The sequence below is a fragment of the Oncorhynchus nerka genome, linkage group LG24, assembly GCF_034236695.1.
Source record: "Oncorhynchus nerka isolate Pitt River linkage group LG24, Oner_Uvic_2.0, whole genome shotgun sequence".
Taxonomy (NCBI): Eukaryota; Metazoa; Chordata; class Actinopteri; order Salmoniformes; family Salmonidae; genus Oncorhynchus; species Oncorhynchus nerka.
Window position 1 is genome coordinate 65,822,873 of NC_088419.1, and position 26,385 is coordinate 65,849,257.

The window sequence follows — 26,385 nt, forward strand, 5'->3', positions numbered from 1 at the left end:
GCCTCCGGTGAGGGAGCGGATTGACGAAGGAGAGTGGTGGAGAGTAGAGCAGAGGAGGGGAGAGAGGAGAGCCGAAGCTGCACACACCCTGAGATGCTCTGCTGGCTAAGAGAGGAGGAGATGTCTCTGCAGGATTTCCAGCAGCGTGTGGGCTGTGTCATCACACATGTCGGTGAGTGTCCTGTCTTCATCCCTCCATCAGCCATCAGCCACACTGAGGGTTGTGGGGAGGGAAGGGGTATGTACCAGGGAGAGAGAGAGGGAGCAGGGAGGTGATACCCAGCAGTTGCTCCCTGGATGGTCTCCCTATTCCAGGCAGTATCCTTAGAAATGCTCAGATATGGAATTGCTTTATAGTAGAGATACATGTGTAAATGTATGGTCTAAACTGGTAGAAATGTCAGATTTGGGCTGATCATTATAGCTGCCATTTACATAGTTAGTTCAAGGTCATAGTCAACGTTACACACATGACCATGAAGTATGTGGTTATATCTAGTGGGATCTGGTATGTGGATTTGTATTTTATTTTTGCATAGTTTCATAATGAACACGTCATGTTCCTCACACCAGTCAGACTTCTCATACTATGCTGGTGTACTAACTAGTTGTCACAGAACTTCACAGGGGTGTCATCATAGAGTGTGATTGTCAAATCAAATCACAGAGAAATCAAATTTGATTTGTCACATACACATGGTTAGCAGATGTTAATGCGTGTGTAGCGAAATGCATGTGGTGTAGCAAAATGCTTGTGATGTAGCGAAATGCTTGTGGTGCAGCGAAATGCTTGTGATCTAGCGAAATTGTTGTGGTGTAGCGAAATGCTTGTAGTGTAGCGAAATGCTTGTAGTGTAGCGAAATGCTTGTGATGTAGCGAAATGCTTGTGGTCCTATGCTCCTATATTGAAAAGGATTTTCCATTATCTGATAATCCCATCCCATTCTTATTATGAATTTAATTGTAAATCACTATAACCACATTTAAGAGTTAATATGTATATCATCATGAAGATAGATATACTGTATTTACTGGTTTCATTAGCTATTTAATGAAAGTCAATGTTATTAGCCACAGAAAACAGAAAACCTAATATAAATCTCTTTAAAGTCCTATTTCCCCCTCTCTCAATTCCTCTTGTTGACCACCATTCCACATTCTACATCCGGGTCTTCCGGGCTGGACAGAGGAAGTAGGTTATCGTGCCACGCTGGAGATTGTTACGGAGTGTCTTCTATCATGGCTCTAGTGAGGCAGGCAGTCAGCAGCCATCCATGGGGGAGGGGACCATGCAGGCAGTTACCATAGAAACTGAGATTGCCAGGCTTGTGTGCATCAGGCCCTATTGATTTATGGAAGCAGCCTCCCCTGTGTTACTGCTTGCATCTCTCACGCCCCCAATTTATCGGAGACCCCCAATTATCGTCAGTGTCATGTTATATGTTGAGCGTTATAGATCGCTGTCGTGATAATACAGTTTAAGTTGGAAGTTTACATACACCTTAGCCAAATACATTTAAACTCAGTTTTTCACAATTCCTGACATTTAATCCAAGTAAAAATTCCCTGTTTTAGGTCAGTTAGGATCACAACTTTATTTTAAGAGTGTGAAATGTCAGAATAATAAGAGAGAGAATGATTTATTTCAGCTTTTACTTCTTTCATCACATTCCCAGTGGGTCAGAAGTTTATATACACTCAATTAGTATTTGGTAGCATTGCCTTTAAATGGTTTAACTTGGGTCAAACGTTTTGAGTAGGCTTCCACAAGCTTCCCACAATAAGCTGAGTGAATTTTGGCCCATTCCCCCTGACAGAGCTGGTGTAACTGAGTCCGGTTTGTAGGCCTCCTTGCTCGCACACGCTTTTTCAGTTCTGCCCACAAATTTTCTATAGGATTGAGGTCAGGGCTTTGTGATGGCTACTCCAATACCTTTACTTTGTTGTCCTTACTTTGTTGTCCTTTGCCACAACTTTGGAAGTATGCTTGGGGTCATTGTCCATTTGGAAGACCCATTTGCGACCAAGCTTCAACTTCCTGACTGATGTCTTGAGATGTTGCTTCAATATGTCCACATAATGTTCCTCCCTCATGATGCTATCTATTTTGTGAAGTGCACCAGTCCCTCCTGCAGCAAAGCACCCCCACAACATGATGCTGCCACCCCCGTGCTTCAAGGTTGGGATGGTGTTCTTTGGCTTGCAAGCTTCTCCCTTTTTCTTCCAAACATAACGATGGTCATTATGGCCAAACAGTTCCATTTTTGTTTCATCAGACCAGAGGACATTTCTCCAAAAAGTATGATCTTTGTCCCCATGTGCAGTTGCAAACCGTAGTCTGGCTTTTTTATGGCGGTTTTGGAGCAGTGGCTTATTCCTTGCTGAGCGGCCTTTCAGGTTATGTCGACATAGGACTCGTTTTACTGTGGTTATAGATACTTTTGTACCTGTTTCCTCCAGCATCTTCACAAGGTCCTTTGCTGTTGTTCTGGGATTGATTTGCACTTTTCGCACCAAAGTACGTTCATCTCTAGGAGACAGAACGCGTCTCCTTCCTGAGCGGTATGATGGCTGGTCCCATGGTGTTTATACTTGCGTACTATTGTTTGTACAGATGAACGTGGTACCTTCAGACGTTTGGAAATTGCTCCCAAGGATGAACCAGACTTGTGGAGGTCTACAATTGTTTTTCTGAGTTCTTGGCTGATTTCTTTTGATTTTCCCATGATGTCAAGCAAAGAGGCACTGAGTTTGAAGGTAGGCCTTGAAATACATCCACAGGTACACCTCCAATTGACTCCAATTATGTAAAGTAGCCTATCAGAAGCTTCTAAAGCCATGACATCATTTTCTGGAATTTTCCAAGCTGTTTAAAGGCAGGGTAAACTTAGTGTATGTAAACTTCTGACCCACTGGAATTAAGTGAAATAATCTGTCTGTAAACAATTTTCAATGACGGCCTAGGAACAGTGGGTTAACTGCCTGTTTAGCTCGGGGATTTGAACTTGCAACCTTTCGGTTACTAGTCCAACGCTCTAACCACTAGGCTACCCTGCCGCCCCGGCATGCTGTGCATGACTTTTGTCATGCACAAAGTAGATGTCCTAACCGACTTGCCAAAACTATAGTTTGTTAATTAGAAATGGTGGAAAAACGTGGTTGAACTCGTTGAAAAACGAGTTTAAATGACTCCAACCTAAGTGTATGTAAACTTCCGACTTCAACTGTATGTTATTATACCAATCTGACCTAAATACTGTATCCCCAAAGTGTACTATATAAAAGGATCATAATGAGCTTCTCTTTACAGAAGATGATTTACTTGCTACACAAGACGCTGATGACAGTAATGTTATTCTGCTAGTGGCATTTATTCTCCATTGATTTATTTAAGATCACACCCCTCTGTTTATCTGTAAGGGATGTAGAACTGTGCAGCTTCAATCACATCTTTGGCATTTTAAGCCATGAGTGGGAAATGGTGAGCTTGGCAGCTGATGTCGGCAGCACTACCTCAGAGGTATTATTGCAATTAAAACCTTGTAACAGGCTCCATGACTCACAGGGAGAGAGAAAGAGAGAGATTCAAGCCTTATCTGAGCTCTCATTGGTGGCAGGTGACATCATAGTTGCCAGAAAGTGAAGGCTGCGTAATTTACGGTAACGTCGTATGGATTTTATGAATGATTCATGATATCAAATGATGTTTCAAACAGAATTATTGTAATGATTAGAATTCAGACCGTAGTATTTGTATCCAGTCACAGCTCTCCCAAGCAAATTATATTTAGAGGGAAATACATGACCTAATTGAAATGAACCTTCAAATCGTTTTCAGGAAGTTAAGGTCAGGCAAAAGTATGTTATGGTTTGTTGCCTCTATAGCAACAGAGGAATTACAGTAGCACAATGCTTCCTGTGTACTGGGAAATCCTCCATAACACACCCCAAGGATCTCTAATAGGAAGAATTACATTACCATACAGGAAAATATAAACTCAGTATTACTGGTTGAATTCTTAACCTCATTGTGTGCAAAGAATTTGGCCCACTGTAGCAGTAACCCTAATTTTGCACACTGTACTATTTAGCACAGTAGAAGAATGGAAATGTGTGGCATCAGTCACCCGTTGCTAATTGAACTAAGAGGATTAGTATTGTCTGGCCACTCATGGCTGGCCCCATATACAGTATGTGGTTAACACAGGGAAATTAAACAGTCTATAGGCCTATAGAAAAAGAAAATACAACCACTTCCAAACATGAGCACAGAATATAGACACAGTCTGCAGCTGACAGGCACCAAGGCTGGAAAACACATTAAAATGTCAGAGTAATAACTACAATATATGGTTTCCGAAGGCATTTAGTTTCAAGCATAATATTCACTGATAAATGATAAGTGACATGACAATGTACATGTTCTGCTGGCTCTACAACACAGGCCTCTATCCTAGATGTTGTGTATTTTGTGTGAGCATGTTTATGGTTTCTCTCACCATAAATGTTGGCTAACTTGTCTGTCAATCATTTTGTTGTAACTATGACACTGTGGTAGTTATATCCTCTTTACAGTAAGCCATGAATCTATTGAAACTCTATGGGCATCTGCAATGTTGGTTTGTGCAGGTTATCATAGATAGATAAATAGGAATCAGCATTGTTTTGCCCCTCCCTTTATTTATGTTCCCGTCCCTCTTCGGCTTAGCAGCCAAAGGGGCAGTGCTATTCTCTAAAATCAATACCAGATGCCACCATGAGGGCCTGGTGCCATGTTATTCTGTGATACTGATAGTACATTCATAAGCCTTGGCACAGAATGAGACACAATTCAGATCTATAAAAAACTGTCCCATACGCAGAGAGGTAAACAATGGGAAGGTCAAAGGGTCATCCTCTCTCCTGTTGGAACAGCAGCCCTGGTGTTCATCATCTCAAACGGCTTGAGCAGATGTCTTCCTTCCTTACCTCTCACCTCTGAAATCATATCCCCTCACAACAATGCCGTCAACTTTATCTCCGTGTTTGGATTTTAGATTATGTGGATTTGGGATTTAATGTTTGTAGTGATTCAAGATTGTATTATTAGTCGATTTGATTTAAACAAAATTGCAATGTTACACATTGGCACACGTGCATAGAATCTGCAGACACAACATAGGCTGTTTGTTTTTTGTATCAGTCATAGGTCGTCAACATCTTTGAACCTCTTTAGGTCAGATAAGGGTTCCAGCCATCAATATCCTTGGTGACATAACCCCAGACAGCTCTGGGCTCTGGGTTTACCCAGCCAGGACAACCTTGTTTTTATGACGTAGGCTGTATTCACACTGCTTCCTATTTGTCCCTGCTTTACGTGAAATGGGCTCTCGACATCCTTTGGAAAACGGTGGTCTTTTTTCGCACAGTCCCCTTTGGGCTTTGGCCAGCATTTGACTTGTGCTCACAGTAACACAATGGAACAATAGTCCACTGAGCCATAAGATATGAACATATATTTGAGAGTCTGGCCTAATTTCTGACTCTAGTGTAACTACTCGAGTTCTAGAGGGCTCAGGGTGGCCCCTCAGATCAGCTCAAACCAAATGAGGTCAAGCCCCACAGCATGCTTGGGAAACCAGATGGCACGTAGTGGGAAGAGAGGAGTCTTACTAGGTCAGCCTAGGACACACAGAGGGAGTACTTGGGATGACTACTCCCCATTCTCCTTCTGTGACCTTGACCCCATGACCCTCCACTCTCTGAAGGTGGGTAGGATGGTTTGCAGCAAAGTTTGCTCACCCCCCCACAGGGCATTGTTTTTGAGAATAATTACCTCTCAAGGCCACTGTGTCGATTCATTGTAGAGAATAACACTGCAGATGTTTAGAACCTTAATCTATCTCGCAAGGTGCTGCAGTATATTGTGTGCAGTCACAGAAGACCTGATCTTTGGATCGATTTCCTATCCTCAGTGCCTCTCATGATTGAGAGATTTGATGCTCTGCTCCTGCCCTGGTAACTGAGGTTCACAGCACTAATCATTTATACATCAGATAATAGACCAGATGTTTACAACAGCTCTGAATGTGGGACAACATACTGCTCATTTATTATTGAATGGTGCTGAAGCTATCTTTTTTCATGATGTTTTCACATATTTTAACATAATGGTTTTTCAGACTGGGTAGGGTTGTTCCTGTCAGATAACTCAACAAATGGAAGGTAAATATATGCTATTTGGACTTGACGGACTCGGTTGTAATTTAGTCATGTACTACTTGTGAAGAGGACTAGCTGAACCTTCCAATATCTATATTTTAAAAACAGGGTGACTTTGTGTTGACATGACAACATACATGTGCGAGCCTCATTACAATAGCAGGAAGAGATAAAAGACACTGTGTGTGTGTAACAGCTTCGCCCCTACCTGGGCCCGAACCAGGGACCCTCTGCACACATCAACAACTGACACCCTCGAAGCATCGTTACCCATCGCTCCACAAAAGCCGCGACCCTTGCTGAGCAAGAGGAACCACTACTTCAAGGTCTCAGAGCGGGTGACGTCACCGATTGAAACGCTATTAGCGCACACACCCCGCTGACTAGCTAGCCATTTCACACCGGTTACATGTGGTTATCTGACTCAGTGTGTGTGACCCTGGACCTCTTGACTACTGGTCAGAGCTCACATATACAGTACTAATCCTCACCATCCTTGTGTGTGTGTGTGTGTGTGTGTGTTTTCTGGAGGGAGGAGTGACTGCCAGATGCCAGTGGCACTAGTATAATGTGGCCTTACTGCAAACATTGGACCCATGCACTGCAGGCTTATAGTGCAGGCGTATAGCCCTGTGATTCGTTGATGTCAACCATGGGTGATGGTAAGGGCTGGCCGGCTGATCAGGCTTCAGAACTGAATAGGTCATGGTTCAGGGAGGGCTGCAGAGGACGTGGAAATGGGAAGTGTGATCTCCAGATCCAGATTTCTTATATGCCAGCATCTTGTTCCTGTTTTTCTGTTTTTAGAGCACATGTCCCAATGGTAAAGGTCATACCTCCTTCTGCTGACAGAGCCACATGGTGTTGTCATATGATGGAATTGACTCCTTGCCCTTAAGTTGAAAAACAAACAGTGCAAATGTTGTTATAATATGCTTGCAGGAGTTGCTGCTTTTGTAGTCTTTCATGCTGTTTCGTTAGCATAGTGGTTTAAAATAGATACTGTCAATATAGGGATTCAAAATCATACTGTTGAACTGAACTAAAGATAGTTCTACTCACATGAACTAATCGCTCCACCTCGACACCACTTGGGAATAGGAGTCTGGATCCTGCCATTCTCTCAGCTTGAGAGACCAACTATCTGAACATAGGCTGTGGAGACTTATCTCAAAGTCATCTAAAATGAAAGGTGGGACATTTCACTTCTTTACATTATATGCAAAACGTGGCGTATCACGTGATGTGATATGTGCACTGTAAGGTATGCTTGAGCTGTGACAGCTTGTTGTTAATGTGTATTGTTGGGGCATGCAGAGGTAAACACTAATGCTAAAAAAAGGCCTATCATGTCAATAAACTGCTCCCTGAATAGACTAGTGTATTAATATTAGCTAGTGAGAGTAATGTATGTTTATCAGCCAGTGGAAAGGTAAGCTTTAAGATACAGACCTGTGTGTTATGTCTCTTTAAAGACAGGAAGCCCACTGGTTACAATTTCCTGTGACAAACATCACGGCTACAGTATCACACATATTGGTCTTTGCTTGGACACTAAAAGGACACATGTTGATGTGATGGTTGGTAACTCCTTTGCCTCTTCAGTTGTTACAGTTTGCTGTGTGGTGTAAAAAAAGTTATATTGGAGTAGTAGGATTTCTGCTTCTTTTTTTGCAAATAGCAGTTCTACAAACTTAGCCCCCTAAATGTGAGGGCACACTCAGACACACTCCAACACACACATCATTTGTGTTTTTGTATTGTTTGTATATTGTTGTATTTTACATTTGTGTGACTCTCCTTGTCTATCAGTGTATGAGTGTTTTGTTGCTGTTTTGTGTTTTTTTGTGAACCCCAGGAAGAGTAGTTGCTGCTTCTGCAAAATCTAATGAGGATCTGAATAAACAAATAAACAAACAAATGACTGCTATGCCCATGGGTGTAACTTAGATACAGTATGACTGAGTATTACTGATAATATTCTTGTGTGTTTATTCTCATGTGATACATACCCTTGTCCACTGAGAGTGTCTTGGGAGGGAGGGGTGAGAAAGTGCTTCCGAGACAAGGCCAGGCCAGTGAATGAGCTACAGCCAGAAGGAGGAAAAGCGGTGGTGGGTTCCTGACGCACGGTGGCCACACAGCACAACGGCTGAATGTCGGGCAGGGTGGGGGAGGAAAGGGAAGCCCCCAGTGCCTCAGGACATTGTTGAGGAGATTGGTGTAAGCCATGGCAGTCTCCTGAGCTCCACTTGTCACAAGACTTCAACTCAGACTGCTGGCAAGAGCCCTGACAGAACACATACACATGCACCCACACACTCACAGAAACACACACAGTAAGGAATCTGTTCTGCGCGGCTCTCCATACCACAGCCGGAGTCCTCAGGGCAGGACTGTCGGTCTGGTCCAGACAGGAAGACCTCACCATGGGCTCAGTTATGTGTAAGTGACTGGATTATCTACTTTAACCCTTCATGGACATTTTCTGTGTGTTTGATACTCATACAGGTCTGTGGTTATTTTGCCTATGAGTGGTGTGAAACAGATGTGATGTATGCTAGTTGTGGTACTGGAGAAGCCTGCTCAGTAGATAGCAGTAGGTAGGGGCTGGTGATTGAGTGGTGTTGCCTTGTGACGTCTTGAGTAAGGAGTTCTGTGTGCTTACAGGCTGAAGACGTTCAGCAATGTGACCTAACAGAGAGGACGGTGATTACCCTGTAAACACCTTGTGGGAACCTTGTTACGAATAGAGCTAGTAGTTCAAAATGCCCTATAAATTCACATTGGAATGTATGACAGAGTTCTTTTTCAGTTTCTATTGCTTCTATGTTTCCATGTTCACAGTGATGGTGCATTTCACTTTTAGATTCTCACCTGAGTGTGAAGTCACCTGAGCTTAGATAGAGGTTAGCTAAGAAGGGTTTGTGATTATTCTCTGTTGCATGTGCCTGACAAAGAGAGGTAAGTGGAGGTAAGAGACCTAGGCAGAGGTCAGAGGCAGCAGCTCACTGCCTCCCTGGACTGAAGAGAAATAATTGCGGTGGTAGAGGCTGGCAGGGGACCTGATGTGTGTGTACTGTATGCAGTATGTGTGTGTGTTAGAGTTGTGCTGCTCTGAGAGACCGGGCTATCAGATGCAAGGCACTGTAAGAGAAGAGTGTCCAGGGGACATGAATAGCAGACCGGGGGGGATTCAGGAGCTCTAAGTCTGGGAGGAGAGTGACAATCTGGTAGCCATTCAGAGTTCTGTCTGTCCCTGTCTCCCTACTGTCTCCCTGAGCTGAAGTCTGAGCGGACCTTGGCTATACTAGGAAGGAACTACACAGGCTGCTGTGCAGGAAAGCCACCTCTTGCATACAAACACACACACTCAGACTCTATATTAGAGATGACTGGTGCAGATATTTAGATGCTCTGCTGTGGTGGGATGATGGACGGCTCTCCGCGGTACCAGACCATCCCTTCGCAGTGTCCAGCGTGCGGGTGGCACACGAGTCAGCCAGAAGTATGTCCTCCCTCTCTTCCCTCTCACCCTCCTCCTCAGTTCCTCTCCCTCGCTTCATCCACCTGCCATTTGACCTTTTATTTGAGTCATTTAGGAGACACTCGTATCCTTAGTGCAGTGTTTTCATCTTAAGATAGCTAGATGAGACAACCACATATCACAGTTGTAGTAAGAACATTTGACTTCAATAAAGTAGTTATCAGCGAAGTCAGTGCTATTAGGAAAAGACAAGTGGGGGATCTGTCAGGTAGATGATTGATGTAGATCTGCTAAGGCCCTACTATATGTTAATGCTTTGGTGAAGTTTCATTAGTCTGTAGCTGCTATCTGTGGTGTGACTTTCCTTCTAATATTAGACTGATGCATTTATGAATAGGCAGTCGTCACCTTCTCAGATAGTGTATGCCAGGTTGCTTTCCTATCTGCATGTCCAATGGCTTTCATTGTACAGGATAGAAAAGCTCCACATCACAACCACCTTTGAAAGAATACTGAGTAGACATGTCTTATAACATGCAAGCATGCACCATTTCGATTGTTTCCTTCTGTGGAGAAGTGGCAATGACAGCAGAAAAAATAGCTTCAGGTTTTTATTCCCGAAATCTGAATCAGCGTGTGTCTATGGTTGGATAAAGCTGTCCTGTCTGACTGTTTTAAATGTGTGGAAAAAGACTAGCTGGCAGTATGCCTCAAAGTTGAATGATGTCACAAAATAACCTACCCAGAAGCCGTTGATAGCAGTTTATGTAAAACCTTACAAGGTCCCACAAACCCTCAGTGCCTGTCTTTTTATAGTGCGTGTGTGTGTGTGTGTGTGTGTGTGTGTGTGTGTGTGTATGTGTGTGTGTGTGTATGTGTGTGTGTGTGTCTATGTATGTGCATGCATGCTCAGCCTACTCACTCTGACACATAATGTGTAGACTTGCACCCTCTCTTATGTGTGATTATCCTGAGAATGGAATGTACAGCATTTGTCAAACAGTCACTTCTCCATATAGTGTACAGTTAGCTGCTGAGCCTTGAAAATACAGTGCATTCTGAAAGTATTCAGACCCCTTGACTTTTTCAACATTTTGTTACATTAAAGTGTTATTCTAAAATGAATTCATTTGTTTTTTTTCCCCTAATCAATCTACACACAATACCCCATAATGACAAAGCAAACACTGGTTTTTAGAAATGTTTACCGAAATATCACATTTACATAAGTATTCAGACCCTTTACTCAGTACTTTGTTGAAGAACCTTTGGCAGAGATTACAGCCTTGAGTCTTATTGGGAATGACGCTACAAGCTTGGCACACCTGTATTTGGGGAGTTTGTCCCATTCTTCTCTGCAGATCCTTTCAAGCTCTGTGAGGTTGGATGGGGACCATCGCTGCACAGCTATTTTTAGGTCTCTCCAGAGATGTTAGATTGGGTTCAAGTCCGGGCTCTAGCTGGGCCACTCAAAGACATTCAGAGACTTGTCCCGAAGCCACTTCTGCATTGTCTTGGCTGTGTGCTTGGGGTCGCTGTCCTGTTGGAAGGTGAACCTTCATCCCAGTCTGAGGTCCTGAGAACTGGAGCAGGTTTTCATCAAGGATCTCTCTGTACTTTGCTCTGTTCATCTTTCCCGTGATCCTGACTAGTCTCCCAGTCCCTCCTGCTGAAAAACATCCCCACAGCATGATGCTGCCATCACCATGCTTCAACATAGAGATGGTGCCAGGTTTCCTCCAGACGTGATGCTTGGCATTCAGGCCAAAGAGTTCAATCTTGGTTTCATCAGACCAGAGAATCTTGTTTCTCATAGTCTGAGAGTCGTTAGGTGCCTTTTGGCAAACTCCAAGCGGGCTGTCATGTGCCTTTTACTGAGGAGTGGCTTCCGTCTGGCCACTCTACCATAAGGCCTGATTGGTGGTGTCACACCCTGATCTGTTTCACCTGGCTTGTGTTTGTCTCCACCCCCGACCAGGTGTCTCCCATTTGGTCCCATTATTCCCTATGTATTTATCCCGGTGTCTTCTGTCTGTCGCCAGTTCGTCTTGTCAAGTCAACTAGCGTGTTTTTGATAGCCTCTGTTTCCCTAGTCCTCCAGGTTCTGACTATTTGCCTGCCCTGACACTGTACCTGCCTGCCTGACCATTCAGCCTGCCCTGACACAGTACCTGCCTGCCTGACCATTCAGCCTGCCCTGACACTGTACCTGCCTGCCTGACCATTCAGCCTGCCCTGACACTGTGCCTGCCTGCCTGACCATTCAGCCTGCCCTGACACTGTACCTGCCTGCCTGACCATTCAACCGGCCCTGACACAGTACCTGCCTGCCTGACCATTCAACCTGCCCTGACACTGTACCTGCCTGCCTGACCATTCAACCTGCCCTGACCCCGAGCCTGCCTGCCGCCCTGTACCTTCTAGACCTGGTTTATGAACTTCTGACTGTCCTCGACCTGCCTCTTGCCTGCACCTTGTTTTTCAATAAATATCAGAGACTCGAACTATCTGCCTCCGGTGTCCGTATCTGGGTCTCTCCCTGTGTTGTTATAGATGGTGTTATGCAGGTGAGTGAGGACCCAACAGCGATTCAACAGAAACAGTACTTTTAATGTCCAAACAGGGAAAACATAAATCCTCTATCTTTGCAGGGGAGTCCTCCTTCTAGTAGTAGAGGAGAATTGCAGGGCTAGCGGCAACAGACTGCAGGTCCCTCTGGGTAGGTGCGGGCCGTAGAGGACAGAGACACCTGCTCACACGCAGCATCTAATGAAGAGGCAGATAACGACAGGACGGGACAAGGGCAAAGCAAACAAGAATCCGACAAGGACAGAAGCAGAAACAGAAATAGAGACATAATCAGAGGGCAAAAGAGGAGACAGGTGAGAGAGAGTAAATGAGGTCGTTAGGAGAATGGGGAACAGCTGGGAGCAGGAACGGAACGAAAGAGAGAGAGAAAGATAGTAACCTAATACGACCAGCAGGGGGAAACGAAGAGAAGAGAAAGCACAGGGACAAGACATAACATGACAGTACCCCCCCACTCACCGAGCGCCTCCTGGCGCACTCGAGGAGGAAACCTGGCGGCAACGGAGGAAATCATCGATCAGCGAACGGTCCAGCACGTCCCGAGATGGAACCCAACTTCTTTCCTCAGGACCGTAACCCTCCCAATCCACTAGGTACTGATGACCACGGCCCCGAGGACGCATGTCCATAATCTTCCTGACCCTGTAGATAGGTGCGCCCTCGACAAGGACGGGGGGGGGGGGAGACGAACGGGGGCGCGAAGAAAAGGCTTGACACAGGAGACATGGAAGACCGGGTGGACGCGACGAAGATGTCGCGGAAGAAGAAGTCGCACTGCGACAGGATTAACGACCTGAGAAATACGGAACGGACCAATGAACCGCGGGGTCAACTTGCGAGAAGCTGTCGTAAGGGGAAGGTTACGAGTGGAGAGCCATACTCTCTGACCGCGACAATACCTAGGACTCTTAGTCCTACGCTTATTAGCGGCTCTCACAGTCTGCGCCCTATAACGGCAAAGTGCAGACCTGACCCTCTTCCAGGTGCGCTCACAACGTTGAACAAAAGCCTGAGCGGAGGGGACGCTGGACTCGGCGAGCTGGGACGAGAACAGAGGAGGCTGGTACCCGAGGCTACTCTGAAAAGGAGATAGCCCGGTCGCAGACGAAGGAAGCGAGTTGTGAGCGTATTCTGCCCAGGGAGCTGTTCTGCCCAAGACGCAGGGTTTCGAAAGGAAAGACTGCGTAAGATGCGACCAATCGTCTGATTGGCCCGTTCTGCTTGACCGTTAGACTGGGGGTGAAAACCGGAAGAGAGACTGACGGAAGCCCCAATCAAACGGCAAAACTCCCTCCAAAATTGAGACGTGAATTGCGGACCCCTGTCCGAAACGGCGTCTGACGGAAGGCCATGAATTCTGAAAACATTCTCAATGATGATTTGTGCCGTCTCTTTAGCAGAAGGAAGCTTAGCGAGGCAAATAAAATGAGCCGCCTTAGAGAACCTATCGACAACCGTTAGAATAACAGTCTTCCCCGCTGACGAAGGAAGACCGGTAATAAAGTCTAAGGCGATGTGAGACCACGGTCGAGAGGGAATGGAAAGCGGTCTGAGACGACCGGCAGGAGGAGAGTTACCGGACTTAGTCTGCGCGCAGTCCGAACAAGCAGCCACGAAACGACGCGTGTCACGCTCCTGAGTGGGCCACCAGAAACGCTGGCGAATAGAAGCAAGCGTACCCCGAACGCCGGGATGGCCGGCTAACTTGGCAGAGTGAGCCCACTGAAGAACGGCCAGACGAGTAGGAACGGGAACGAAAAGAAGGTTCCTAGGACAAGCGCGCGGCGACGGAGTGTGAGTGAGTGCTTGCTTTACCTGCCTCTCAATTCCCCAGACAGTCAACCCGACAACACGCCCTCAGGGAGAATCCCCTCGGGGTCGGTGGAGGCTACTGAAGAACTGAAGAGACGGGACAAAGCATCAGGCTTGGTGTTCTTAGAGCCCGGACGATAAGAAATAACGAACTCGAAACGAGCGAAAAACAGCGCCCAACGAGCCTGACACGCATTAAGTCGTTTGGCAGAACGGATGTACTCAAGGTTCTTATGGTCAGTCCAAACGACAAAAGGAACGGTCGCCCCCTCCAACCACTGTCGCCATTCACCTAGGGCTAAGCGGATGGCGAGCAGTTCGCGGTTTCCCACATCATAGTTACGTTCCGACGGCGACAGGCGATGAGAAAAATACGCGCAAGGATGGACCTTATCGTCAGATTGGGAGCGCTGGGACAGAATGGCTCCCACGCCCACCTCTGACGCGTCAACCTCGACAATGAACTGTCTAGAGACGTCAGGTGTAACAAGGATAGGAGCGGATGTAAAACGCTTCTTGAGGAGATCAAAAGCTCCCTGGGCGGAAACGGACCACTTAAAGCACGTCTTGACAGAAGTAAGGGCTGTGAGAGGAGCTGCCACCTGACCGAAATTACGAATGAAACAACGATAGAAATTCGCGAAACCGAGAAAGCGCTGCAGCTCGACACGTGACTTAGGGACGGGCCAATCACTGACAGCTTGGACCTTAGCGGAATCCATCTGAATGCCTTCAGCGGAAATAACAGAACCGAGAAATGTGACGGAGGAGACATGAAAAGCGCACTTCTCAGCCTTCACATAAAGACAATTCTCTAAAAGGCGCTGGAGGACACGTCGAACGTGCTTAACCTCTTCAGTCGACCCTCTACTTTTTTGAACATTTTGTTAAAAATCGCGCAACATTTCAGCGCCCTGCTACTCATGCCAGGAATATAGTACGTTCATATGGTTAGAATGTGTGGATAGGAAACCCTCGGACTTTTAAAACTGGTTAAATCACGACTGTGGCTATTACATAACGTGCGTTACATCGGAAAGCGCAGGAAAACCTGATCACAGAAAATGGAAATAAATATCCTTGCGCCAATTCCAGCAATTGTTAACAGTGAGCCGAATTAGATAAGACCGAGCATTCAACTCCCACAGCATCCCCATGTTGTCTAGAGTCTTGTGAATTGAATCCTCTTTGATTCTTGGTTGAACCGAAAGAGGGGCACGACTTACCTCCGGTCTCCGCCCAGATCATTCCGGAAGAGCTCTCTCCTGAAATATTTTCCAAGACGACAGCTAATGATTTCTACATCGCCTATGGATGATTTTTATCGCTTATTAACGTTTACTAATACCTAAAGTAGCATTACAAACGTATTTCGAAGTGTTTTGTGAAAGTTTATCGTCTACTTTTTGAATTTTAAAAAATGACGTTACGTTGTGAAATCGCTGTTTTTTTCGTTTATCACACAGTCTACATATAACGATATCTTGGCTTTATATGGCCCGATTTAATCGAAATAAAGACCCAATAGTGTTTATGGGACATCTAGGAGTGCCAACAAAGAAGATGGTGAAAGGTAATGACTGTTTTCTATTTTATTGTGCGGTTTGTGTAACGCCGAAATGCTAATTATTTTGTTTACGTCCCCTGCTGTGCTTTTCTGTTGTAGTGTATTGGTGCATGCTATCAGATAATAGCTTCTCATGCTGTCGCCGAAAAGCATTTTAAAAATCTGACTTGTTGCCTGGATTCACAACGAGTGTAGCTTTAATTTGATACCCTGCATGTGTATTTTAATGAACTTTTGAGTTTTAACTAATACTATTAGCATTTAGCGTAGCGCATTTGCATTTCCAGAGCTCTAGTTGGGACGCAAGCGTCCCAAGTAGAGGCAAGAGGTTAACATGAATCTGGAGTGACGGTGAAAAAAATCAGGATATCGTCAAGGTAAACGAAAACAAAGATGTTCAGCATGTCTCTCAGTACATCATTCACTAATGCCTGAAAGACAGCTGGAGCGTTAGCGAGACCGAACGGCAGAACCCGGTATTCAAAGTGCCCTAACGGAGTGTTAAACGCCGTTTTCCACTCGTCCCCCTCCCTGATACGCACGAGATGGTAAGCGTTACGAAGGTCCAATTTAGTGAAAAACCTGGCTCCCTGCAGGATCTCGAAGGCTGAAGACATAAGGGGAAGCGGATAACGATTCTTAACCAGGGTCCCGTCCTTTTTCTTAACAAAAAAAACCCCTGCTCCGGCGGGAGAGGAGGAAGGGACTACGGTACCGGCGTCGAGAGCTACAGACAAATAATCTTCGAGAGCCTTACGTTCGGGAGCCGACAGAGAGTATAGTCTACCCCGGGGGGGAGTGGTACCCGGAAGGAGATCTATACTACAATCATACGACCGGTGAGGAGGAAGGGAGGTGGCCCTGGACCGACTGAAGACCGTGCGCAGATCATGATATTCCTCCGGCACCCCTGTCAAATCACCAGGCTCCTCCTGTGAAGAGGGGGCAGAAGAAACAGGAGGGATAGCAGACATTAAACATTTCACATGACAAGAGACGTTCCAGGAGAGGATAGAATTACTAGACCAATTAATAGAAGGATTATGACACACTAGCCAGGGATGGCCCAAAACAACAGGTGTAAAAGGTGAACGAAAAATCAAAAAAGAAATGGTTTCGCTATGATTACCAGAGACAGTGAGGGTTAAAGGTAGCGTTTCACGCTGAATCCTGGGGAGAGGACTACCATCCAAGGCGAACATGGCCGTGGGCTCCCCTAACTGTCTGAGAGGAATGTCATGTTCCCGAGCCCAGGCTTCGTCCATAAAACAACCCTCCGCCCCAGAGTCTATCAAGGCACTGCAGGAAGCTGCCGAACCGGTCCAGCGTAGATGGACCGACAAGGTAGTACAGGATCTTGAAGGAGAGACATGAGTAGAAGCGCTCACCAGTAGCCCTCCGCTTACTGATGAGCTCAGGCCTTTTACTGGACATGAAATGACAAAATGACCAGCGGAACCGCAATAGAGACAGAGGCGGTTGGTGATTCTCCGTTCCCTCTCCTTAGTCGAGATGCGAATACCCCCCAGCTGCATGGGCTCAGCACCTGAGCCAGTAGAGGAAGATGGTAGTGATGCGGAGAGGGGGGAAACGGATAACGCGGGCTCTCTTCCACGAGCTCGGTGACGAAGATCTACCCGTCGTTCTATGCGAATAGCGAGTTCAATCAAAGAATCCACGCTGGAAGGAACCTCCCGGGAGAGAATCTCATCCTTTACCTCCGCGTGGAGACCCTCCAGAAAACGAGCGAGCAACACTGGCTCGTTCCAGTCACTGGAGGCAGCAAGAGTGCGAAACTCTATAGAGTAGTCCGTTATGGATCGATTACCTTGACATAGGGAAGACAAGGCCCTGGAAGCTTCTTTCCCAAAAACTGAACGATCAAAAACCCGTATCATCTCCTCCTTAAAGTTCTGATACTGGTTAGTACACTCAGCCCTTGCCTCCCAGATTGCCGTGCCCCACTCACGAGCCCGTCCAGTAAGGAGAGATATGACGAGGCGATACGAGCTGTACCCCTGGAGTACGTGTTGGGCTGGAGAGAGAACACAATATCACACTGGGTGAGGAACGAGCGGCATTCAGTGGGCTCCCCAGAGTAACACGGTGGGTTATTAATTCTGGGCTCCGGAGACTCGGAAGCCCTGGAAGTAGCCGGTGGATCGAGGCGGAGATTGTGAATATGTTTCGAGAGGTCGGAGACTTGGGCGGCCAGGGTCTCAACGGCATGTTGAGCAGCAGACAATTCCTGCTCGTGTCTGCCTAGCATCGCTCCCTGGATCTCGACGGCTGAGTAGAGAGGATCCGAAGTCGCTGGGTCCATTCTTGGTCGGATTCTTCTGTTATGCAGGTGAGTGAGGACCCAACAGCGATTCAACAGAAACAGTACTTTTAATGTCCAAACAGGGAAAACATAAATCCTCTATCTTTGCAGGGGAGTCCTCCTTCTAGTAGTAGAGGAGAATTGCAGGGCTAGCGGCAACAGACTGCAGGTCCCTCTGGGTAGGTGCGGGCCGTAGAGGACAGAGACACCTGCTCACACGCAGCATCTAATGAAGAGGCAGATAACGACAGGACGGGACAAGGGCAAAGCAAACAAGAATCCGACAAGGACAGAAGCAGAAACAGAGAGAGAAATAGAGACATAATCAGAGGGCAAAAGAGGAGACAGGTGAGAGAGAGTAAACGAGGTCATTAGGAGAATGGGGAACAGCTGGGAGCAGGAACGGAACGAAAGAGAGAGAGAAAGATAGTAACCTAATACGACCAGCAGGGGGAAACGAAGAGAAGAGAAAGCACAGGGACAAGACATAACATGACAGATGGAGGCTGCAGAGATGATTGTCCTTCTGGAAGGTTCTCCCATCTCCACAACGGAACTCTAAAGCTCTGTCAGAGTGACCATTAGGTTCTTGGTCACCTCCCTGACCAAGGCCCTTCTCCCCCGATTGCTCAGTTTGGCTGTGCGGCCAATTCTAGGAAGAGTCTTGGTGGTTCCAAACTTATTCCATTTCGAATGATGGAGGCCACTGTGGTCTAGGAGATCTTCAATGCTGCAGAAATATTTTGGTACCCTTACCAAGATCTGTGCCTCGACACAATCCTGTCTCGGAGCTCTATGGACAATTCCTTCGACCTCATGGATTGGTTTTTGCTCTGACATGCACTGTCAACTGTGGGACCTTATAGACAGGTGTGTGCCTTTCCAAATCATGTCCAATCAATTGAATTTACCACAGCTGGACCCCAATCAAGTTGTAGAAACATCTCAAGGATAATTAATGGAAGCAGGATGCACCTGAGATCAATTTTGAGTCTCGTAGCAAAGGGTCTGTATACTTATGTAAATAAGGTATTTCTGAATTTCTCTTTGTCATTATGGGGTATTGTGTGTCGATTGCTCAGGATTTTAACAAATTAAATCCATTTTAGAATATGGCTGTAACATAACAAAATGTGGAAAAAGTCAAGGGGTCTGATTACTTTCAGAAATGCACTGTGTGTGGATTTAAAGATTGAAATGTAATGAAATTGTTTTGGTACATTCAAGTGAGGATCTGTTTCCCTTTTTATTGTTCCTGGACTGTCTGGATCTAAAGGTCTTTCTGATAAAATTATATTTAGTCTGAACAAAGTAAAAGCCAACAGCCATTTCTGTAACTGCCAGGGCGGAAATTCCAAGAAGTATCTGATTGTTAATAAGAGAATGGGGAATCCATCTTAATGTCCTGAATGTATGACTGAAACCATAATGCCCGTCACATGGCCTTGACATAACTTCCTTTGATATCCTTTCAGCTCTTAGCACCATAATGACATCCATTAGTTCTGTTCCTAGGACAAGTTACCATATGAATGTTGGCATAAAATGTATGATCAAAGTCCCTATTTTCAGCCCTATCTTTCCATTAGGTTGGTTGGTATTCTCTCCACCTGAAGTCCAGATTATTCCCACAGCTGGGGATCATTCAACTTTCAAAGAGCTCAAACACAACCAGACTCCCATTGTCTCCCAAAACCCTTGCCCCTTGTAATCAAACCCTCATGACAACATACCTTTGGTTTGGTCTGGCCCCCATGCCCGCCTCCCCCTTTGCCTCCTAGGAACATACTGTCAGGAACGTACCTGGCAACATACATGGTTTTATTTTCCTATGGTAGCTGTATATGTACTGTAGCCTTCCATGTTATGACATCTCTTCAATCTAGTGTTGGTTTTGGAGGCAGTGCTGGCTTCGCTTTCATTTGATATTCACCACTAGGTGAGGTTTGTTATTGGGAGATAAATGGACCTTTCTGACACATCCTTTTATTGTTTTCTTGCGCGGCTGCCCTTTTCCTGAGTGTCAATGGGAAACGTGCTCATTTGGACGTATCTGGAATTACGAACCAAAATAACTGCTACATCCAAACTTCCTCTCCAACAATATTGAAGGAGATTACATCAGGAGTGTTTGTAGATCTAGGACCCTGGCAATGCCATAGTATTGTAAACTGTATGTACAGGGGACTTGATACCGGTACTCCTTGTACATAGTCCTGTTATTTTGTGTTACTATTTCCTGTCTTGTTTTTTGCTAATTTGTCTAACCTTTTGTCTAACTCTGCGTTGTTGGGAAAGGGCCCATAAGCATTTCACGGTACACCTGTTGTACTCTGCGCATGTGACAAATAACATTTCATTTGATGTATAAGTCAAATGGAGTACAGGGAGGATTTCTGTATATGAACACAGTCAATTCTACCAACTACATGATGTTAGGTAGTTTGAATACTCAATGATAGAGAGTACTTACCACATATTGTATCAAAGATGATATTTGATGTTCTATTTGATGATGTTCTTAGAGAGAGAGAAATATTAGCGGTCTCGTATTCTCCCTGTGCTATTAGCTTACAACATTGTGTGTATGTCAGAATGAGCGTGAGGGCTTCTCGTCCCCCACTGGGACCATGGAGGGTGGTGGTGGAGAGATGCTTGGCCTAGTTCTTCCAAAAACACTACCTCACTCTGTTTTATGGGCTCCTGCTCCGCTCAGCATGGAGTGTTGGTCACAGCTTCTTATGTCCCATTAGTTAAGACAGAACTTTTGTTCTGGAGAGGCTGTTTCAACCACTATAAAATTACATTAAAATCACAAGGCTGGACTATTTTTATAAAATACTTTATGTGTGTAATTTGATTGGGCTTCTGTGTTAAATGTGGATTTTGAGAAACGTATTACTCCACATGGACACACCTGTATGTGTTTGCGCGCACATGTGTGTCTCTGTGTGGGTGTAGGTCTTGTAGCAGGGATCCAACTGGATAAGAAACATTATGGGATTGTCACGCCCTGACCTTAGAGATCCTTTAAATTCTCTATTTGGTAGGTCAGGGTGGGACTAGGGTGGGAAATCTATGTTTATATTTCTTTGTTGGCCGAGTATGGTTCCCAATCAGAGGCAGCTGTCTATTGTTGTCTCTGATTGGGGATCATGCTTAGGCAGCCCTTTTCCCCACCTTCTGTTGTGGGATCTTGTCTTTGTTTGTTGCATGTGTTGCACTCCTAGCTTTACGTTCGTTGAGTTGTTTATTGTTTTTTGGTGGAACATTTATAATTAAAGAAAATGTACGCCTACCACGCTGCACCTTGGTCTTCATTTAACGATGGACGTAACAGGGATGCTCAGGCCTGGTTGGCTTGGTGTCTTTACAGTCACATGTTAATGTCAGGGGAGCTCGAAAAACAGTGCTGTGGTCCCTGATGCTTTTTGTTAAATAGTCCTCTGCTTTAAGTTACTCATTAGGAAGGCTCCTCATGTAACATTGATATTTTAGTAATTTAAAAGATGCTCTTATCCAGAGCGACTTACAGGAGCAATTAGGGTTAAGTGCCTTGCTCAAGGACACATCGCCAGATTTTTCACCTTGTCTGCTTGGTTATTCAAACTAGCGTATTTTCGGTTACTGGCCCAACGTTCTTAATCGCTAGGCTACCTGCCACCCTATCCAGCCTATTAACTGTCCTCTCCTGGAGGACAGGTTTTGTTAAAGGGATGAACTTCTCACCCCAGGGCTCAATTTGCCAACTAAGGGGTTCATATTCTACAAGGAAAGTGTGGAGAGAAAGTGTGATGAGTGCGTGGCATTTAGGCTGTATGTGGTGGAGATTGTAGGCTTTGTTTTTCACACAAGAATCTAGAGTGTATCTGTGACTTGTGTCTTCCGTTTGGAAGAGAACAGTGGGAAATGTTGTCATCAACATTGATTTGCACTCTCCTTCTGAACAATTGGCTGTCTCCTTATCCTGTCCTCAATAATGGTCTCTTACGTAACCCTGTAACACTGTGTGTGTGAGATCCATGGTGGCTCAGGCAGGTCGACAGGGCAGACACAGCAACCCGTCTACCCGTTCAGACACAGCTGATCTCCCTGCTGTAGATTGCTGTTGACCCTCCAAATGATTAGACACACAGCTAATTATCCCATTATAGCAGATCTACTGGTACATTCTCTTACCCCCTGTCATACAGGGGGCCTCGTCTCCTAACAAGCTCTCTTAGTTACGATAAGCTGCTCTCCTTGGGTGGGGGGAGAAAGCTTGTTTACATTTACATTTACATTTAAGTCATTTAGCAGACGCTCTTATCCAGAGCGACTTACAAATTACACAATAAATGGTGGGGTTTTAAGTATAAACCTGGACATGGATTCAGATTTTATGGACATGTGTTTTGTAAACGATATAATGTGCCCTCAAATTGTATATTAAATTAAGGGACATAAAACGTTTCATCGGATTTACAAAAGATAATATTTTTCAAGTTGTCCTTTGACCTTTTTGAGACCATTGTAACACATTTCACCTGGCAAACTGAACATGTTTCAGTGAATCTCACTATTTTGGAATCCAATGGGAAGGGAAGCTGCTTATTTAACATACATACAATGCCTCAGTAGCTGCCACCGGGGTTTTGGGACATGCTTCCTCTAGGACCATAAACACCCCTGTACTCCCAGCCAGCTGCTCTGACAGGGGGGAGGACTCAGAGGAGGGAGGGAGGGGCGGGGCGGGGGGTGTCATGTTCAGTCAACCACAGAAAGGACAGAGAAAGACAGAGTCAGATTAGAGAGGGGTGCACGGTCAGCGTGTGACTTTAATGAAGATGGATGATGCTGAAGGGATCTTCTCGCTCTCTCTCTCTCTCTTCATTCTTTCAGAAGTATGTAGTTAAATGTTTGGGGCTGCCCCCCACTTAAAGAGGCAGTAAGCAGTGTGTTTATGATCTCCCTCCCTCCTCCCTGATTTCCTGATAGGTTGCTTGTGTGGTTGCTATGTTCTGAGAGAGCCTTGTGAGAGGTTAGACTGGAGCTGTGAGAAGCAGCTAGGGCTGGAAAAAGTGACAAAAGACTCAGACGCACTGCTTCCTTAGAAAAAACTCCTTTGCTGCCAAGGCTCTGTAAGAGCTGGGTGTGTGTAAATGGGGGGAGGGAGTGTAGGGGTGTGTGTGTCTGTGTGTCTGTGTGTCTGTGTCGTTACTCAGGAAGTCTGAAGAGAAGAAAGGGATGATAATGGTAGAAAAGCAAGTCTGGACTAAGTTCTACTGGTGTCATTTACCTCTGCCGCCTGGATGAGTGACTTCTCTCTCTTCACACCCGACTATCGTGGCGCTATGATGAAGAGAACTAGACATGTCATAGGTAAGGTATTGATACTCTCCTCGCTCGCTGGCTCTCTGTCGGGAGCTATAGGGTGTTTACATGCCAAACAGAGAGACACATTTGTTGTCACTGGCCTGGGTCCTACACTTTATTTCCATTACAACAGAATACCAAGATGTTGATAAATTCTCAAGTGTCTTCTGAGGAGCTCAAGGGACTCTTGCCTGTCTGTCCATAGCTAATGCTCAGGGACAAAACGGCTCAATTGTTTTGCAGTTGTCTGTGGGGGAGATGCAACTGTGCTTCGGGATTTTGTGACTTTCTGATGGCGGCTGTCTGTGTGAAAATTAGATTGTTGCGTTATAAACCTTATGTAGGCTACAAATATATAGCATGTGTTGCAATTGCTTTGTGTTTGGTATCCTGTCCTCTACTCATTATTTCGTAACAGCCTTGTTGGTAATTAGTAGGCTAAGCAATGATGCATTTTTTAGCCTTTGTATAAATCGAATTAGAGGGAAAGTAGGGTAAAGTGAAGTAGGAAACTTGATGTAGGGAATTCTCAACCTCGCACGTTATCTTAATATTCACCATAGCTAATGAATAAAAGGTAAAGCACCTGGTTGGTTGGACTCCATTTAGGTTATTGAGGTGAGCTAATGTAAAAAATGTATTTGAAGAAATTATGTACTTTCCAGAGAGAGAAACTGGTGCACTGATCTGCACCAAGCATACAGTACAACTCTACGAAGGGAATCCTAAAATGTTTGGGTAGTTATAGCTTTATTGTTGTCAGTCAAATACAGTTGAAGTCGGAAGTTTACATACACTTAGGTTGGAGTCATTAAAACTCGTTTTTCAACCACTCCACAAATTTCTTGTTAACAAACTATAGTTTTGGCAAGTCGGTTAGGACATCTGCTTTGTGCATGACACAAGTCATTTTTCCAACAATTGTTTACAGACAGATTATTTCACTTAGAATTCACTGTATCACAATTCCAGTGGGTCAGAAATGTACATACACTAAGTTGACAGTGCCTTTAAACAGCTTGGAAAATTCCAGAAAATGATGTCATGGCTTTAGATGCTTCTGATAGGCTAATTGACATGATTTGAGTCAATTGGAGGTGTACCTGTGGATGTTTTCAAGGCCTACCTTTAAACTCAGTGCCTCTTTGCTTGACATCATGGGAAAATCAAAAGAAATCAGCCAAGACCTCAGAAAAATAATTGTAGACCTCCACAAGTCTGGTTCATCGTTGGGAGCAATTTCCAAACGCCTGAAGGTACCACGATCATCTGTACAAACAATAGTACGCAAGTATAAACACCATGGGACAACATAGCCGTCATACCGCTCAGGAAGGAGACGCGTTGTCTCAAAGAGATGAAGGTACTTTGGTGCGAAAAGTGCAAATCAATCCCAGAACAACAGCAAAGGACCTTGTGAAAATGCTGGAGGAAACAGGTACAAAAGTATCTATAACCACAGTAAAACGAGTCCTATATCAACATAACCTGAAAGACCGCTCAGCAAGGAAGAAGCCACTGCTCCAAAACCGCCATAAAAAAGCCAGACTACGGTTTTCAACTGCACATGGGGACAAAAATCGTAGTTTTTGGAGAAATGCCCTCTGGACTGATGAAACAAAAATGGAACTGTTTGGCCATAATGACCATTGTTATGTTTGGAGGAAAAAGGGGGAGGCTTGCAAGCCGAAGAACGCCATCCCAACCGTGAAGCACGGGGGTGGCAGCATCATGTTGTGGGGGTGCTTTGCTGCAGGAGGGACTGATGTACTTCACAAAATAGATGGCATCATGAGGCAGGAACATTATGTGGATATATTGAAGCAACATCTCAAGACATCAGACAGGAAGTTAAAGCTTGGTCGCAAATGGTTACCAAATGGACAATGACCCCAAGCATACTTCCAAAGTTGTGGCAAAATGGCTTAAGGACAACAAAGTCAAGGTATTGGAGTGGCCATCACAGAGCCCTGAACTCAGTCCTATAGATCATTTGTGGACAGAACTGAAAAAGCATGTGCGAGCAAGGAGGCCTACAAACCTGACTCAGTTACACCAGCTCTGTCAGGAGGAATGGGCCAAAATTCACCCAACTTATTGTGGGAAGTTTGTTGAAGGTTTGACCCAAGTTAAACAATTTAAAGGCAACGCTACCAAATACTAATTGAGTGTATGTTAACTTCTGACCCACTGGGAATGTGATGAAAGAAATAAAAGCTGAAATTCTCTCTACTATTATTCTGACATTTCTCATACTTAAAATAAAGTTGTTATCCTATCCATTTTTACTAGGATTAAATGTCAGGAATTGTGAAAAACTGAGTTTAAATGTATTTGGCTAAGGTGTATGTATGTATGTAAACTTCTAACTTCAACTGTAGGTCCATATCTTACAATATTGCATTGCACTTTGAACCTTGTGCGATTGACAATCTTTAATGTGCCCTATTAACAACACATCACAATAATACATACAGTATACCATACAGCTTAGTTTAAGGGAAATACGGTATGTACTTAAAGTCCTCATTTCCAGTAGATGTGTGACTGTGGCTGAGAGTGAATGTGTGTGTTTCTGCTCATTAAACCTGATGAATTGGAGCAGAAGGCTGAAGGCAGCCTAGGACAAGGTGGACACTGGGATGAGGTTTGATGAGGTGTGTGGAGAGCAGAGGACGGTGCCCCTCTGTGTTGCCATGGCATTAATCCATGGTGTCTCCACATGTTGCTGGCACAACCTGCCACAGAATCAACACACCCACCAGACTAAACATATGACTGACTAGGCCCAGGAGTTTTCCCTCACCACGTGATATAGGAAACCTGGAAGAACTGGACTTTCTTCTGGTCAGAGCACAATAGCATACAACTAATAGCATTCCAGTAACTAGAATCAATGTGTTGTTGTGCTGTTTTTTATTACTGTATACAATAATGCTTTTTGGTATTTAGTCAATAGAATTTGATCATGCATTTTTCCATTGTTTGCTCTGCGATGCCAAAGAACAGGACTGACCATTGTGATCTTGTTTTGTGATCTTGCTGTTTAA

At 45.0% G+C, this 26,385-nt stretch overlaps 1 protein-coding gene across 6 annotated transcripts in view; it reads left to right on the forward strand.

The window, feature by feature from the left end:
* LOC115108446 (guanine nucleotide exchange factor DBS-like) overlaps window positions 1-26,385 on the forward strand; it is a 131,473-nt gene continuing 105,088 nt past the window's right edge. For 2 of the 6 annotated variants that reach the window (XM_029632783.2, XM_065009062.1), the window contains exon 1: window positions 1-172. In XM_029632783.2, the coding sequence (XP_029488643.2) occupies window positions 94-172 (79 nt within the window). In that variant the 5' untranslated portion in view covers window positions 1-93. Of the gene's footprint in view, window positions 173-8,239; window positions 8,648-22,782; window positions 23,342-26,385 lie in introns of those variants that run through there. The other 4 variants (XM_065009065.1, XM_029632785.2, XM_065009064.1 and 1 more) reach the window with 4 other exon arrangements.